This window comes from Cajanus cajan, chromosome 9 (assembly GCF_000230855.2).
Source record: "Cajanus cajan strain Asha chromosome 9, NIPB_CcT2T_4, whole genome shotgun sequence".
In the NCBI taxonomy this organism is placed as follows: domain Eukaryota; kingdom Viridiplantae; phylum Streptophyta; class Magnoliopsida; order Fabales; family Fabaceae; genus Cajanus; species Cajanus cajan.
In genome coordinates, this window is record NC_138525.1 from 29,183,357 (window position 1) to 29,202,152 (window position 18,796).

General features: G+C 33.4%; 2 protein-coding genes across 2 annotated transcripts; one reads left to right on the forward strand and one right to left on the reverse strand.

Moving 5' to 3' along the window:
- The first annotated feature begins 4,880 nt into the window (after positions 1-4,880).
- Positions 4,881-7,242, forward strand: LOC109793385 (uncharacterized). Its single transcript, XM_083064284.1, has 3 exons — positions 4,881-6,301; positions 6,410-6,539; positions 6,871-7,242. The coding sequence occupies exons 1-3, from the start codon at positions 4,881-4,883 to the stop codon at positions 7,240-7,242; spliced, it is 1,923 nt and encodes a 640-aa protein (XP_082920410.1).
- An 8,801-nt stretch (positions 7,243-16,043) lies between these two features.
- On the reverse strand, positions 16,044-18,481 carry LOC109809357 (protein ANTI-SILENCING 1). The gene is made up of 3 exons (XM_020372639.3): positions 18,046-18,481; positions 17,138-17,300; positions 16,044-16,628 (listed from the first exon to the last, which is right to left on the reverse strand). Exons 1-3 carry the CDS (start codon positions 18,388-18,390, stop codon positions 16,615-16,617), a joined length of 522 nt encoding a protein of 173 aa, XP_020228228.1. The 5' UTR covers positions 18,391-18,481; the 3' UTR covers positions 16,044-16,614.
- Positions 18,482-18,796: the final 315 nt, after the last annotated feature.

Sequence of the window (18,796 nt, forward strand, 5' to 3'; positions counted from 1 at the left end):
AAAAATAAGGAAGTGGGAGGTTTGGAGCTCAATACGGCCTCCTTAGAGTTCAGTACGGCCGTACTGCACATTTTGTACTACAATACGGCCGTACTGAAACCAATACGGCCGTATTGAAGTTTCTGTATTTCAATACGGCCGTACTGAATTCAATACGGCCTTATTGAAGTACAAAAACTCAATACGGGCCGTATTGAACCCAGGGGCCGTACTGCGCCTCATCCCTATAAATAGGACGTCATTTGGACGTCATTCCACACTTTTCCACACAGTTTTGACTCCCTCCTTGAGTATTCTGGGGTTTTTGAGCAGTGTTCTGCCCTAGAAATCTCTCTGGGAGTCGATCCGACGAAGTTCTTGAGTCACGAGCCATTTGCTTGAGTCTCGAACTTAGTCGAAGGGAAATCTTTTGGATTTCCATAGTAAAAATTATTTTTTAGGAAGGAGCGAGCGAGCTTGTAGAGGGAGGGAGCGCCAAAAAGCCTCCTAAACTTCATTGATATATAAAAAGCACGCTTCAAGAGGTTTCTTCTCTAAAAATCCCTTCTTTTACCGCTTTCTGATTGTTGCATATTTAAATTCGTCATCATGTAGATATTTAATATATAATCGTTTATAATAAATAGGGGTAATTTAGTAATTTTACGCTATTATTTAATAAATAATCCGTCATAGGGAACCCGAAAGGGGCGTTGTGGGGTGCTAACACCTTCCCCGCACGTAACCGACTCCCTTACCCAACTCTGGTTGTAATGGCCAAAGTTGATTTATAAAATCAATTGCCTTAAATCTTTTTCCAATGTTTTGAGTAAAATATTGGTGGCGACTCCAAGAACCCTACCTTTTGCGAAAACTACTAATCCATGGAGGGTCCCGCTTGGGATTAACATGGATTGGTGAATCATTTTAATAAAATTGTTAGTTCGACAAGGTCTCAGTTTGAGAATAAGTCGTTCTAACAATCCACCACTTTCCAAAACTTTAAAACGAGTCATGACCATCGTCGCGAATGCCAAGGTCCGTTTCGGCGGGTGGCGACACTCATCTACTCTTTTTTTCCCTTTATTTTATGGGGATGGAAAAGAACCTTTACATGTTTTATTAATTTAGAAGAAAATAACTTTTCATAATCAGGGAAAAATTCTTAATCAAAGAAAAAAAAAATCGATATTTAATGATTTTGATTGCCTACATCCTTAACAATGCTCTTTGGTTTGTCTGTAACTATCAAGAACATAGTTTCTATGAAAAAAATGAGTATATGTGAATTAAGTGGATGAATGTGATTTTCCTATTACAACCCATCTCATCTTTTGTTCACTTTCTAATTTGGCTATGAAATTTGCTAGCTCCATTTGTTTCTACTATCTAATGAGATCCTCTTAATATACAACAAAGCTATAAGTTAAATTTATCCACTTGAGTTATAAAATTTAATCTATCACTATAATAGGTAAAAATTTGTTGCATTAATTTTTCCCTAAGATATATTGATAGTCATTGTGTTATTTAGACTCACCAAACACTATGAATTATTAAAGCTAAGATTGTTGAATAATGTAATCTCCATTGGATTGTTTTAGCACTTGGTTGCAGGTGAGCCAATCTCCTTATAGGGAGTAATTATCGAATATCTGCATTAGAATAATATTGAGACAATCTTCACTTACTTGAAGCATTTTGATACTTGATATTATGTCTTGTCGTCTCTCAATTACCAATCCTGGCTCCAAAGAGCACTCTCTCAAGGAAGTACTTAGCAAGGCACTCCTGAATGAAAAATGAAAGTGGTTGATAGAAAACTCATTGAAAAAGCAAGCTTCAAATAAGAAGCAAAAGATACTATCACATCTCATGGGTCAATGTTAGATCCTTAGCATGTGTGAGATGATATGTTTTGATCCAAGGTGCCCTATTAGAGGTTAATCCAGTAGATGCATGCACACAAATGAACACATAATGACATAAATATTTCAATAGGTAACCAAACTAGGATGATTAAGTAGTCTCAATCGTGCAATAATAGAGTCAAATCAGATTGTGCAACTATCATAAGCACAATTTGGATAATTATGTAACGTGATAATAGTACACTAATAAAAAAATTATGTGGAATAAGGAAAAAATAATCCAATGTGTTTTTGAGAAAATTGTATAGAAGGTACAACAAGATTTGTAGGGTAAAAAATTAAGGCCTCAATCAATGTTGCATGAAGATAATGCATTTTTCAAGTGTGTCATTTTTTATTTTCACCACAAACTCATCTATGTTTAGTTCACTTTCATGGCTACTGGTAGTGATGCCCAATTACTATCAAAAGTAAATTAGATTTCTCTAAAAATTTGCAATACAAGAAATAACTTAGGTTATTCTTTACGAAGACACAAACACATTTAATTCTTATTTTATCACACAAAATTAGAAAGGAAATTTTTAATATTTTGAACGGTATTCAATCAACAAAATAGAGAATTAAGAATCAAAAATTTAATCGGAGAAGTATTGATTCAAGGTTTCAATTTGTACAGTAAATTTTTTATAGTTTAACAATAAATCCGAATTCTCAATCAACCTAATTCAACATCAACATAATCATAAATGTAGATCTAGATCTATGAATTCCATCAAAACACGAAACGTAATTGCGATATCACAATTTTAATAAAATTCAAGAATGGTGAACGGTTGAATTAAGTGACTTAGGTTATTTTAGATCTAAATCTAAATATAAATTTAGATTTAAAATTAATATTCAATCTCTGTTTTAGATCCAAAATGCAATTCACAATCATGAAGAACGAAAATTAAACCTAAAATAGAGTAGAAGAGAAACAAAAAATATGTTTGATAAAAAGATTAGGAACTCGAATTTTATCGTAGTTCTTGAAACCTAGAATCAATTAACGAACTAGCCACACATCATAATTATGTTGTAACAATCCAATTTGTGTAAGCAAGAGAGAGAGAGAGAGAGAGAGAGAGAGAGAGAGAGAGAAAGAGACTTTTGAGACACTTTTAAGAGAAGCAACTCAATTTATGAAAAATGAGGTATATGATGTGAAGTGTACATGTGCTACACTTATTTATAGACTACACTAATGGACCTAGTCAGAGTAATTAAGGATTCAATCCACTAAATCAACTAATTACATCACTAAAAATATCCTAACATTACATTCTAAAAATAAATAGAAAATACTATGTAGGGCCACAATTTTACAATATACTTTTGGGTCACTTAACATCCAAACTAGCCTTTGATCCCAACAAAGAAATTGTAGAAATCTCTCTTATCTTTTCAAGGACATCAAGAACGTCCAAATCTGATGTCAGAAGCTTTAGATATGGTCTACACGAGAAACAATGTCAAAACAAGAAAAATTATAAAAATTAACTAAAATTTACAAATAAAATCAAAATGACACACTAGAACAAATCAAAGTTAATATATCATAATATGATACTAATAAAAGTAACATAAACCAAAGAAAGATATACAAAAATTGGTTTATCACTACAAGTGATATCGTTGACTTCTTATGCAATCTTTTCCTCTATGAGAGGGTTCTTGTATAGCATGTAAAAGAACTATGAAAGGGTGTTTGCACTCATGTCTTTGCTAGCTATCATAAAGTTCATAATTATATTCCTCAAACACTGATATGTCATGATCTTTTGGTCCATTTTTAAATATTCTTTGACCTAAGAAAATTTTCTAGTTCAAATGCAAAGATAAAAAATTTCATTGTAAGAAATTTAGTTTTGCCTCGATCTTGTCTTTCATTTTATTTATACCTTTACTATTCTTTTCATTGCCCGATCCTACATAATATTTTTTAATATCTTTTGCTTGATTTGATAGAGATAATTCAAGATTTATTCTATCAGTGTATTTTGCTTGTACTCAATTTCGAGTCTCTAATTCCAATTCAAGAGATTTTTTTTTCGATGGTCTAAAAATATCCATTATTTTTTTCTTGTAATGTTATTTTTGTTTTCACTAACATTTTGATTTACTTTAAAATTAAAAAAACTTTGATTGGTATAACCATGGTAGTCAAAATCGCGGTTTACCGCGTAAGATCGGACGCGTTCACGATCTTCTTCACCAATTCCGTGCTCGCGCCTGTTCTGGATCGTAAATTCTGCGGATCGTAGTGGATCGACGAGGAAGAACGGAACTCGCACAGAAACGGCGCTCCTTTGCAACCTAATTTTAGGTTAATTTGTGGGTCGGACTTGTGACCCAGTTTTATAACCCAGAAGTCAAAATACATTTCAGCCCAAAAAAACCCTAACGTAAGCCCATATTTATTTTCCCCCAAAAGCCCAATAACTTATGAAATATTGAAAGGGGTCCTCTGCCCACATAGATTAAAAAAAATAAAAACCTTTCCACTCCCCCTTTACGAAAACAGAGAACTAGAAGCCGCCATTCCCTTGACTGCTGCTCTTCTTGGTTTTTCTCTTTACGAAAAGAGAGACAACTCCTCTTCTTCCATGAACAAAAATTAAATCCTCTTCCCTTTAAGAAAGTAGAGACTCCCGCTCTTCTTTCATGAAAAAAAATAAACTACCGCCACTTCTATTCTTCTAAACCTATTTAATAAGTTCTAATCACTTATATTTCATTCCATCTTTCTTATTTTCTCTTTGTGTGGGTGGTGAAATGCTAGTTTCCTTCCCTTTCTTTTGTTCTCTCTTGCCCTAGAAGTTACAAACTGATTCAGAATTGGATTTTGTTTACTACAAGCCTGCTGTAACCGTAAGCCTACACCTTCTCTTATTTGTGCCATCTAATTCTTTTATTTTTTTTAAAAGACTGTTACATAAATTATTAACTCTTCTACTATTTTTGATCTTCTAGAAAATCATTAAAATGTCTTCAAATCCAACTCCAAATTCCTCTGCCCCTGTGCCTCCCAAAAATGCTCCTGGAAATAGGAGTGATGTAGCTTGGAAGCATTGTATTTCAGTTGGTGGGGATACAAGGAAGCTTCAATGTAAATATTGCCAGAAGATAATAACAGGGGGAGTTTATAGGTTGAAGCATCACTTGGCTGGTACTCAAAAGGATGTTGGTGCTTGCAAGGTTGTTACTGATGAAGTGAAGAAGGAAATGTGGGAAATTGTTGTTGGTTTGCAACAAAGTTTGATCAAGAAATCAAGCCTTAATAAGGAGGAGGAAAGTCTAGAAGCTGGTGATAAAAGAAAAGGCAATGAAGCAATTGACACGGGCAATCCCATAAATATTTTTAAGAAGAGAGTAATTAGTACACAAGCCACCATCAATACCATGTTTAAGAAAGGTTTGAGAGAGGAAGCATGTCAAGCAATTGCTAGATTTTTCTATAACAACGCAATACCTTTCAACGTGGCAAAGAGTGAGGAATTCTTTGCTATGTTTGATTTGGTTTCAAAGCATGGCCTTGGATTTAAGCCTCCATCATATCATGAGATTAGAGTCAAACTTTTGAAGGAGGAAGTGAAAAATACATCAATTACTTTGCAATCATATAGGGAGGAATGGGAGAAAACTGGATGCACAATTATGACAGATGGCTGGACTGACAAGAAAAGAAGGACAATAATCAACTTCCTAGTGAACAGCCCAAAGGGAACTGTATTTTTAAAGTCCATAGATGCTTCTGCAATATTCAAAACTGCTGAAAAGGTTTTTGAGATGATGGATAGCATTGTTGAAGAGGTGGGGGAAGACAATGTTGTTCAAGTTGTAATAGATAATGCAGCAAACTATAAAGCTGCTGGTCAAATGTTGATGGAAAAGAGAAAAAGGCTATTTTGGACACCATGTGCAGCACATTGTGTTGACTTAATGTTGGAGGATTATGAGAAGAAAATCCCAGTTCATGAAGAAACAATTCCAAAAGGTAAAAGAATTACAACCTTTATCTATTCAAGAACTTCTTTAATCTCTCTATTACAACATTTCACAAAAGGAAGAGACTTGGTGAGGCCAGGTATTACTCGCTTTGCCACATCTTATTTAACATTAGGTTGTCTTCATGAGAACAAAGGTGCTCTAATTAGAATGTTTACTAGTAATGAATGGAAGTCTAGTAGGTATGCAAAAACAAAGGATGGAAAAATAGTTGAGGATGTGGTTTTGGATAAGGGCTTTTGGAGTAATATCATAATCTGTTTAAAGGGTGCGTTGCCTCTAATTGAAGTGCTTCGATTGGTTGATTCGGATCAAAAACCAGCCATGGGGTTCATTTATGAAGCAATGGACCAAGCTAAGGAGAAGATACAAATGGCTTTCAATGCTATCAAAAAAAGGTAACTAAGTATATACTTATTTATTTAATTATTTGAAACTGAAAACAGAAAATAACTCAATATATTTTGGTTTAGTTATTTGCCTTTGTGGAGCATCATTGATGAAAGGTGGGACAAGCAACTTCATAGGCCCTTACATGCTGCAGGCTATTTCCTTAACCCTCAAATGCATTATCGTTCAGGATTTAAGGCTGATTTGGAAGTGAAACGAGGTCTAATGGACTGTCTAACAAGGATGGTGAAGGATGAGGATGAACAAACTTTAATTGATGTTCAAATTGATGATTTCAAAAAATGAGCTAAATATTTTGGTTGTCCCTTGGCTACTAGGTCAATTAATTTAAAGACTCCAGGAGATTGGTGGGAGTCTTATGGTGATGAGCATCCAGAACTCCAAAAATTTGCAATACATGTATTTAACTTGACATGTAGCTCATCTGGATGTGAAAGAAATTGGAGTTTCTTTGAAATGGTAAGTTAAGTAGAATTAAAATATATTATATATCTATAAATAGAATTACTAGTCCACTCATATTAGCTAGCTTCTTATCATATTTGCATTTGTTTAGGTCCACACAAAGAGAAGGAATAGGCTAAAGCAAAGCACAATGAATGATGTTGTATATGTTATGGCTAATTCAAAATTGGCTAAGAAGAAGCAAACAAGAAAACCAGTTCAAATTAATTTTGATGATTTCTCATCCGATGATGAATGGATTATGGAAGATGAGCATGGGGAGAATGAAGGATTGGATTTGAATGTAAACAACTTGGATTCGGATGAGAACTTGGCTCCAATACAAGTTGGGGAGAATGAAACTGCACCTCTAGATGATATGGAAATTGCTGATTTGAATGGTGAACAAGATGGAGTTGAAAATGATGGAGTTGAAGATATCTTAAGCGATTATGATTTTAACTTGCAAGATTATTTGCTTTAGAGTTTAGATGGATTGTTTTTTTTTTTGTAACTAAGATAGAATCTCTATTTGATACTAGGATGGGGCTACTATTTTGTAATTGGGAACAATTAGAAAGAGTTACAGTTTTGTAACTAGGATGGGGTTTTTACTTTAATATATATTAGTAATTTGGCTTACTACTTTATATTATATAAATATTATTGTTTTTTGATTATCTAGTTGAATTTTTACTGTTTTTTACTAGGATGAAGCTGTTTTTTTTACTACAAAATTTATGTGTTCGTATATGAGTTTCATAAGTTTTGTAGGATCTTACGATCCATGTTACGATCTTCCGTTTTACGATTCATACTTCCCTTTTCGATCTTGAGTAAGATCTCGATTTTGACTACCTTGGGTATAACCCATGCACTCAATCAAAAACCTAGATAAAATGTTTTCTTTGACATTATGAAAATCAAAGCCACCATTTGAATATCATCACTCATCATTAATTGTAAGAAGTTTTAAATAAAAGGTGAAAAGATAAATTAGGAAGACTTTTGAAATGTTTTTGTAAAAAGTACAAGTGTATCAGATCAAAAAGTATCATGAGAAGGATTTTGAAAGATAAAAATCATCCTGACATCAGACTATTTGAAGGACAAGAGGTTGGACTCTTTCCAAACATGGTTTAGGAGTTCCACGATGGCTAATATTATTTATATTTTTTTATCCTTAATTGAATTTAAAACTTTCCATTGATGTGTCTTCTGAGTATTTTTCTTTTTAAAACTTCTTGTGAAACAAAATTATCTTTGTTATTAGTAATTTCATGAGTGTAGGTATGCATGTAATTTAGTTTTAATGAAATGTGCAAGCATGAAACGTGTAGTTTTAATGCAGGTAAGCACATAATGCAACTTATGTTCAATCTATTTTTCTAATAATAATATTGTGTTATTTCTATTATAGGTTCTAATCTAAAGGGATATCAATGCTCATAAATTATAAATATTTTCTATCACTTGAGTTAGTTTTCAACTTTGTGCAGTCATGTAATACTCTACAAGTTAGAGACTTAAGGTTCATTATCTAAGCATGAAGTCATGATGGGTGCTCAATGCGGCTCTTTTAAAACTGGTTTTGTTTGCCTTCCAACATTTTCTTTAGCATCATAAACCTGCACTATAAAAGTCAATTCATATATTAATATGAATACAATGTTTAGCAAACAAATGGATAAGTCTAATATCTTCTATAAGAAAAAAAAAACACATTTCAATTGGATAGGAACAAATAAAAGTGAAAGTTTACTTTAAAAAATAATATATATGACTTTAAACAATGTTTATTTCATAACATAAACACAAGGATTGATTCAACTTATAGGAATTACGTCTCAAATTAATTATATATTACATTATTTGTTTATAATAAAGAGAATTTCTACGGTACCCTCTATAAAAGAAGGGTACCGGTACTGTTGATGATGTGTCACTTACGTGTAAATTCAAGTCATTTATAATTTTTTAATTATTTAAAATTCACATCCATGTCAGATAAATGGTTAATATGAAGTTCACTTTTTTATTTGGAATCTTTCTGGCTTCCTGTTTCTTCCCTCTCTGCGGGCCGCCGAGCGAGACGGTGAAGGCGGAGACCACGATTGCCAGCGAGTCGTGGAGGACACAACAGGTGGAGATCGAGTATCAGCTTCTCGAGATGGTGACTCTAACAAGAGTGGTCGTATTAGTGCACGATTGAGCCTCTCTCCAAGCAAACCCGTGCGATGGATGTCGGCAGTTTCAGTCTCCTCATCTTCAGGCCTTGCACATGCCTTTCCCTTGCGCAATCTGCAGGCATTAGTGGAGGGGAGTGGGTGGCAGCGTCAACGGTAGAGAGGTCAACAGGGCGGGAGAGGAGGGAGAAGAGGGAGGGGCGGGGAAGAGGAGGGAGGGGCGGAGGAGAGGAGGGAGGGGCGGAGGGAGACGGAGGGAAGAGGAGAGATCATGGTGAAACAAGGGTTACTGTATAATTATAAAAATATTAATAAAAACTTAAAAATAAATAATATAAAAATTTAAATACAAAATAATTCTTATTTAAAAGGCTGACATGGTATTTAAATGATGTGTACATACACATCAGATACAGTACCTAAACCCCTCATTTATTGGGGGTACAGTAGCAACCCCCTATTATAAATACATGCCAAAGAAACCAAGTGACTTATGCGGTCGTACAAGTTTCATACCAATGATCTTGAAAACTATATGATTTTCATTATCATCAAAACTTCAAAAATACATAATTTAACAACAAAACAGGCACCATCCTTAAAATGTTTAAAAGAAACACATTACAAACACTATCCTATATGTTTTCATCGCAACATTGTTATATCAATGTAAATTGTTTTAGTCGTTTGGGTTCCACTCACTACTACCTTGTGCTCCTAGGTTATTGTGGAAGACAACTTGATTACAGAATTTGTTTTGGATATTGTAAACATCGATCTTGTATACATTGAGTTAATCACCTATATATTGCCAATGTAAAATTTTTTTATACCGACAACCAATTATATTTTTTAATTATGTCATATCACTGTTAAAAGTAAATATGTTTACAGTGACATGACACAATTAAAAGATATAATTGGTTGTCAGTGTAAAAAAATTTTGCACTAGCAGTGTATGGATAATTAACTCGTATACATTTCCCTCTAGCATTTCTAAAATCAACAAAACTAAAATGAGTATCTCATTTTAATAAATTTTGTAGTGCGATATATATATGTATATATATATATATATATATATATATAGGAGAGATCATTTTACTCTAGAAGTAAGTTTAGCTATACTTACTTCGTTCAATAACTAATGTTTTATATCAAATTTCAATAATCCAATTATTAAATTTAAAGTTCTTAATGCATAAATCAAATCTATAATTTATATATATATATATATATATATATATATATATATATATATATATATATATATATATATATTAGTTGATAAAAAGGTATAACTCGTTCTCATTGCATATGTTGTTATAAAGATAAAGTTGTACCTCTAGTCAAGATTCTATATATTAAGATTAGTTTCAAACAATACCCAACTACTTGAATTAACAAAATATATTAAATGAATTTCATTGCATAGTTCAAATGTACTAAATTATTTAAACCATAATAATATTTGTTCCTGTTTAATTTAATTTTTCCTTGCCTTTTTCAAACCTCTCCTTTCTTGGGACAGTTATAATGCATGGATGAAGAGGCCTAATATAACTATAATAAAAGTTTTCTTACAGCTAGTAGGGGTGTGCAAAAAATCCAAATTGATCCAAACCGATCCATAACCGATCTGATCCGTATTGAAAAATCTGATCCATTTTGAAAAAAAATCGGAATCGAACCACTTTATAAAACCTGTTTAGTTATCTGATCCATTTTTATAAAGTGGATCGGTTCGGTTCGGTTTGGTTTTTTAAAAAAACCGATCCATATATAAGTAAAAAGTGGATAACTACACCGTACCAAACCGATCTAATTTCAAAAAAAAACAATCCATATTTTAAAAAAACCAAACCGATCCACTTTAAAAAAAATGGATCGGTTAACTGATCCACTTTTATAAAACAGTTCGGTTCAGTTTGGATCGATTTTTCAAAAAACTGATCCATGAACACCCGTAACAGCCAGAAGGAGGGTTGTCACACACTTGTTAGCCATACTCATTCTCCTATACCAAGAAGTTAATATATGGCCTCATTTAGATATTGTAACGTAGCAAGTTATTTTAGAAGGCCCAAAAGCCCAATATGGGTGATTTAGTAGCCCCGAACGGGTCGTTCCCAAACTGGAACGGGCCGTTCCAAACTACTAAATTGGCCTGAAAATCGTAGTTGAGAACGGGTCGTTTTGGATAGAGAACGGGCCGTTCCAAACCCCAAAACGGGCCGCTCTGGATGGAGAACGGGCCATTCTGGATGAATCTCAGAACGGGCTGTTCTAGTTTCAAAATGGGTCGTTCAGCATGTGATTTTTGCACATGATGAAGGGGTGCAGAACGAGCCGTTCCGGATTCGGAACAGGCCATTCTGGCCACTTCTGAACTTCTATAAATAGGGGTTGTGTGGTTGAGGAGAAAGTGAAGCTTTTAGAGAGAAGTTTTAGAGAGAAGGACCCTAGGTCTGTGAGCTCCTTTCTCTCCCAAATTTCTCAGTATGATTCCTTTTCTTCTCTAGATCACTAATATTTTTTGTCTTTTCTTGAAATTCAGACTAGGAAGCTTGCTTTGGGAGGCTTGAAGTTCCGGGTTGAGCTTTGGAAGGGAATTATACTTCTTTTCAGTTATTGGTTATTTTGAGTCAATCTTCAGGTGAGGGAAGCTAGAATGTTTGTTGTTTAGGTTGCATGTGAGTTTAGAAACTCAATTGATGCATGAATGTTGAGAATCCATAAATGGATTGAAGAAAATCTCATTTTTGGGGTTTTGAGAAAAAGGAGGATTTTGATGATTTTGATGCATAGGTTGGATGCATGTGAGATTTAAGTTTATTTTTGAGTTTTATGGAGTCTTGTGTTTGCATGTGACTGGATTTGTTAGTTTGGATGAGAGTTTTGAACTCTCTGACTGGGATTAGGCCAGCCGCAGGTTGAGCGCGTCGGGCGTGGAAGAGCTTAGAGCTCTTGGGTTGGTGTTAGGCCAGGCGCGAGCTGACTGCGCTGAGCGTGAATATGTTTATAAATAATTGATTTGAAATGATGTTTCGGCATGTTTAAAGTTGAAGTTTTAGATCATGTATGTATGATATATGATGTATGGTGAGGTGTGATTCATATGTATGCTTTGTGATGATATGTATGAATGTTTGAATATGATATGGAATGTGTATATGTTCACATGTGTATGATTATTGATCATAATGGTGGGTAGACCATGTATGATGTATGATGCATTATTGCATGTGATGTCTTATGACATCTGTATGATTGTTGATCATGATGGTGGGCAGACCATGTATGATGTATGATGCATAATTGTATGTGATGCCTTATGGCATGAGTCTAGCCTAGGACTTGAGGAGAGAAAAAATATTTTTGAACTGGAAGAGCTCATATAGAGTCTCTTGAGAGTGGTGCTTGGATAGGCCACTGATATATGAGAGTGGTGCTCAGGTAGGCCACTGGATTTGGGAGAGTGGTGCTCAGGTAGGGCATTGGGTTGGGTGAGTCTCCTCTAAGTCCTTAGCTAGTGTTGGAGTAGGGTATGAGGTCGAGGGTTATTCCCTTAACCAAGTACTCGGGAAGGTGCGTGGATCCTTGCGGATAGTCGGTGGACGAACTCCACAATTGACTTGGTTATGCATGCCAAGATCGTGGTAAGCCCGTACCCAGCTGTGCTATACCTGACGGTGGATCTAGACTTCCAATTGTGTAAGTGACATCATCCGAGTAAACCCGAGTGAGGATTACATCCTGTTTAACTGTGACCGAGCAGGCGCATTGGGCGTGAAAACGGTTGGGGTGATTTTGGTAGGATGGAATGTCACTTATACAGCTCTGTTGTTAGGGAGATCTCCTAGGTGTATGTGTGACGACGCATTAGATGATTAATATGCATTGATATCTGTCATGAGATGCATTTGTTGCATGATTGTTAATATGATGAAGTGTGGTGTTTGACTTCATGATTGGTGGATTGTATTTTATGCATGAGTAGTATTGGATAGAGTGTATGGTGTGACTCTATGAATATGATTGATAGTTGGATGATTATGTAGTATAGATTATTATTCTATACTTGTATGATTGATTTTTGAACTCTAGCTTACCCTTCTATTTCCATGTGGATGGACTGCGATGATCATACCTTGTATGGGAGCAGGCCAGGGCTAGCTTGGATTTGGGGTGATTGCTGCGAGATGGGGAGTTTGATCCTCGTGTTAGAGTTACCATTTTTGGTAACGATTTCGTCTGTGCTTGACCGACACTAGAGTCATATTATTTTTGGGATGATTGTATATATATGGTATTCTATTTTATAACCAGAAACTTAGTTATTTTCATTCTTATTTATACCTATATGTATGAGTTATCCAACTTAATATTTCTCTTAATTCACTAGCAGTAGTGCGATTCCACTAAGTGTAGAGACCATAGCGGGTCGTTATAGATATCATGTAATAGTGCCTCATAAAATAGTGAAGAATTAATTGTATATTTTACAATTTTGTGAATTTTGCTATCTAATTATTTTATTTACATATTTTATATTACATCTTTTTAAATTTCATGCATTTTATCATCTATTAATTAATCATTTAAATCATTAATTAATCATTAACGTAATACATTGATTGGAGTCATGATACATTGATTATTAATGTAGACTAATTATATAAAATCATCTCTAATTGAGGATTTTTCCAATAAGCAACTTACTAAGTTTTTTATTTCAATTTAAATGAGTCACACTATGTCATATTACACTTATATTATTCTTAAACAATTCACACCTAAATTTTTACAAGTTTTATTCTAATGATAAGATCTTATAAACAACTCACACTTTTATAATTTTTATCTTTACTTCACTTTTTAACAACTTAAAAAATTTAACTTAAGAAACTGTTGTTGACCAATTAAACTAAGAGGCAGCAAAAAAATTAATATTTCAATGCTAAGAACATGGTTCTTACATACGAACTAGTTATTTTAAGAAAGTGTTGTCAACTAAGCATGTTTCAATTGGAGGTTCTTACAAGAACTAGGTATTAAAATTAAGAACTTTGCATTTGAGTTGCTACTCTAGTTTTTATTTTAAAATTAAAAATACATATACTATTTATTAAAGAAATTATTTTGAGGTTTTTAATTAAATAATATCTATTTTGAATAACTTTGGGCAGAGAAACAAAGTGGGTAAGTGGGTCTTTGAAAAATAAAGAACTATGATGTTTTAAAAAAAAAGTTTTAGACTTTTGTTTACATAAGTCCAACTCTCTCCTTTAAAGTCATAAGGTTGAGTCGAACCCTCTCTTTTAAAGTCATAAAGCCTAAGTTTAATACTAGAGGTGTTCATGGATCGATTTTTTAAAAAAACCGATCCAAATCGAACCAAACCAATTTATAAAAGTAAATCGGTTAACTGATCTATTTTTTATAAAATAGATCGATTTGTTTTTTTTTTAAATATAGATTGGTTTTTTTGAAATTGGATCGGTTTGATACGGTACAGTTATTTACTTTTTACTCATATATGGATCGTTTTTGTTTTAAAAACCAAACCGAACCGATCCACTTTGTAAAAATGGATCGGATAACTGAACCGGTTTTATAAAGTGGTTCGGTTCGGATTTTTTTTGAAATGGATCGAATTTTTCAATACGGATCGGATCAGTTATAAATCGATTCGGATCAATATGGATTTTTTGCACACCCCTATTTAATACTCATTTCACCCTTGTGTGATCATACATTTTTTTAAATCATTTTTATCATGTCGTGATGCGTTATCACGCTAAGTGCACATGGCTTCCCAAAATCTCATGGAAGCTCCTATCTATATAAGTTAGGCTCTCGTTCAAATCACAACACAACATAGCTTTCCATGTCCTAACACAAGCCACAATAACATTCTAAAATTGCAATTTCATACAAAAGAACCTCCAAATCCAATTCAAAGCAAATTGTTTTTCCAATTAAAATAACCAAAGCAAACAAAAGAAGTTTAATAATAGAGGGATCAATTAAGTAATTGGAAAAAGAAGTTTAATAATAGAGGGATCAATTAATAATAGAGGTTTCCTTAGGAGACTAAATAAGTAAGTAAACCATTAAATTAAAACCATACATTATTATTTACTTGGAAAAATTAAAGTGTTCCAACCTTCACTTCACAACGAGCATTGTATATTGGAGCTCTCTTTAGTTCCCAACAACTCCCTTTGATTTATTACCTTAGACACCGATAAAAATACATTTGGAAGCTAGAAGGAATAGCTTCAGCCTTCAGGGTTGGACGTGAAATTGATCCACCATAAGTAAGTTGTCGAATCAAATCCAAACACACAATATTTATAACAATTCGTGAACTAAATGGTATTCTAAAAAAAAGTCATATCATTAAAACCCTCGCACTTCATTAATAAATGCTAATGCTGCCTTAAATTTTTACGATGCTGCTATTTTTATCAAAGGATTCTTGATAAATCTTGTCATCCTTTGCTCTAATAGTTAGTTCCACATATTTTGTTAGCGACTTATTCCCTATCTAGATAAATTATCCATTAGTGCTGTATTACTTCCCTTCCACACACCCTTTCTCAATTTTCATATGACAGTGCATATTCCTTGTGCCTCTTAAATTCCCTCTTCTGGTTTAGAAAAGTCCCCTAGTACAAAACTACTATAATTTATCCATGCTCTTCTTAAAAGTAAATGTTTATAATCTCCTCAGTTATCACTGTTTGATCTATAATTTTCTTAGTCATCACTGTCTTACACATTCACATTATGTTTCTCTCCACTCTATCACTATTCTCAAGTCTCTACATTGAGGTTGAAAACAAACTTTGATGAGATGAAAACTCCAGAATGTAATAACACTTGACTCTTACCTGGAATATGATACATGATCTAAAATACAATTATAAAGTGCACCCCATGATAATTAGGATGGATAGAGGAGATAGAGAAAAAAGAAAATGAAATGAGGGATGAAAAAAAAGGGTGTATGATTATAATTTACATGTTAGTGAGCTCCCACCCCTAAATCTATGTCGCAGTAGTAGAACTGAATTATATTAACAGAAGTAACTGAATTTAAGTAAATAAATTTCTATATATAAGTAAATGAACTTAATTACAGGAGCAGAAGGAGTAGCAACTTAATTACAGTAGCAGCAACTAAGTAGCAGCAATAGTAGTTACATAATTATAGCTGCAATAGCAGTAGTAATTGAACTGCAGCAACAGCAGAAACTGTAAAAGATTCTTTATGCAGCTAAAAGACATTGGCTTCTTGTAAAGCTTCAATTACAAGGAAGATGCAATGTGTAAATCCTTTATTCCATAAAGGAGCTTTCCCCTGCTCTGCAAAATTTATTTAACCACCCCACCTTTTCCTTCTTAGAAGGCTTGTCCTCGACCAATAAATTATTATACCCTGTAGATTTTGCTTCCCCCTCTCTATCTATCAAAAACACACTAAACTTTGGAAGCATTTTGTATTTTTGTATACAACAAATTTGTCACCTACCATTTCACAATTACTGGCTAACTACTTTTATTATTTGAAATATGTACTTCTATATATGCCTTACTATTCCCCCTAACTTCATTCTTGTCTAAATCGAGTTTCACAGCACCAACAAGCTTTGGACATTTTTTCAATCATTTTTAACTGCAAACAATAAGAAGTTGAGAAAATCAGAAAAACGCCTCATGCGATAGTCAGCAATTCAACAGTAGATAGAATTATACTTATTTCCCATGGTTAAGGAGGTTTCCTTACATCTCCAATGAAATTTCACAAAAATATTATTAAACAATAAAAAGGTTCAAAATATTCACACAAAAAAACTCAATTTTAGAAACATAAATAATAGCTCCATGCAACAGGTAAACACTCATTCTTAAGGGCAACTATAGTCCCACACCAAAAGGAAATGGGGACACCACATGGAAGAACCAAAGCAAAAGAAAAACAATTAAACAGGACCAAAATTGATTGCCATGCACAACCTTGTGAAATTTTTTTCTTCAAATAAAACCAAAGTTCTTAGACAAATCAAATGGTAATGACAAATGTGAGAAATACCTTGTATTTTTTAAAAAAGAAAATTTCATTTTAAAACTAAAACAATGAAGAATTTCACAGCATATATTCAAACAAATAAGATCACATAATACCTTCAGTTTCAGAAGTCTTGTCATCTATCTGATCCACAACTTTCAATTTCGCAACATCAAAGGAACGATGGAACACAAAATCAGCTGGTGCTTCATCTGACGATTGTGGTTTCTCAATGTCCTTAGAAATGCAAACAACATTGCATTTCCCAACAATAGCTTCCTAGTGCAAATAACAAGCAAATACTCAAAACAACAGAACAACATCCAACAATACTCACAACAGAAAAAGGTTCATAATCCAAGAGGCTAAATTACTCTTTTTTGTCCTTAAAAACCTCTTTCTTAAGTTCAACAAAACTTAGTCTCTCCATTATTAAAATAAGAGTAGTGTTAGTAACACACTACCTAACAAACTCTTTTTTATCACTTTTATTAGTTAAAAATTAAAAAAAAAAAAGTTATTAAATAGAGTGTGAGTCCATCAAATTTCATAGACATCATACTAGCATTTCGCTTAAAATAATGTTTAATGTAATCCCCTAATTCTCAAAATACATGCAATTTGACTCTTTCTCATCAACCACATTAGCCTGGTCATATTACAAATATTTTGACAATCAGAATATAACATTTCTTTTGAGTGAACCCAGAATACCACATTGAACATTATTTCATGATCTCAACAATAGAGAGTCAAATAAAAAAATTTCAAAATATATATATATATACGACAAAATTTAAGTAGAATTGTCAAAGTGTAGTTGATGTCACTCCTCCATCATAATTGAAATTTTAGTTTGTTAATATGAGTAAATGAATAATAATGTATGTTACCATAATAAAATTCTAATTCAAATTCAGATCAGAGAATTACAATAATTACTCAAATTTTTTTCATACATAAACGACATGCAAAACCTAGTAACATTGATAAAAAGACAACCATTGGGAATCAAAAAACTCACAAGAGGATTAACATTGGCAAAGCCCTTGCCATCGCCACACGCCAAGAAAATCTCGTTCTCCTTGGTCACAATCCCTTCCAAGTACTTCTGAATCTCACTGGAACGGAAGAACCACTGCACCTTCACCTTCCTTGACTTGTCGCGGTTCTCCCAGATCTTTATGAGCTTTCCGATGTGGGGCTCGCCACCACTCCCATTTTGTAGAAAAACGACGTCGTTGAGCGCGTACTCCTCGCCGTCGAAGGTGAACGAAGAGTAGAACTGAATGTCTCTCTTCTTCCCACCCATGCCTCGCTTTCTCCCCCACGTGAATTCGCATTCTGTGTCCTCTTTTGGTTCAGCCATGGTTGTTGTGTGACGCCAAAAGAGAGAGAAAAAAGTTAATTGCTGCAAAGTGAGAAGTGAGAGGGGACAAGACAGGTCTTAAGTAGAGACAGGAAAAGAAAACCCTACGAGTGTGATGTGGCACATAGGTTGCAGCGCCGCAATGTTTTTTTTTTTTTAATACAAGAAAAAAAATTATTTTATGTTTTCTTTTTAATAATTTTATGAGTATTAATTGATAATATGTATGTTTTATTTTTGATTCAGCCTCGAATCTGTATGGCGAAAATCATTCCGAATGAATAAAATAATATTTTAAATTATAAAATATTAAATTAAATAATTATTTTATAATAAATTTATTAAAATATATTAATATTTTAATTTTTTGAACCATGATGCTGACAAAATTTCGGATGTTGTAGTA

Coding starts and splice junctions, on each gene's coding strand:
- LOC109793385 (XM_083064284.1), top strand. CDS start 4,881: ATGTCTTCAAATCCAACTCCAAATTCCTCTGCCCCTGTGCCTCCCAAA. Junction 6,302..6,409: donor TTCAATGCTATCAAAAAAAG/GTAACTAAGTAT, acceptor CATTGATGAAAG/GTGGGACAAGCAACTTCATA. Junction 6,540..6,870: donor TGGACTGTCTAACAAGGATG/GTGAAGGATGAG, acceptor GCATTTGTTTAG/GTCCACACAAAGAGAAGGAA.
- LOC109809357 (XM_020372639.3), bottom strand. CDS start 18,390: ATGGCTGAACCAAAAGAGGACACAGAATGCGAATTCACGTGGGGGAGA. Junction 17,301..18,045: donor TTGCCAATGTTAATCCTCTT/GTGAGTTTTTTG, acceptor TATTTGCACTAG/GAAGCTATTGTTGGGAAATG.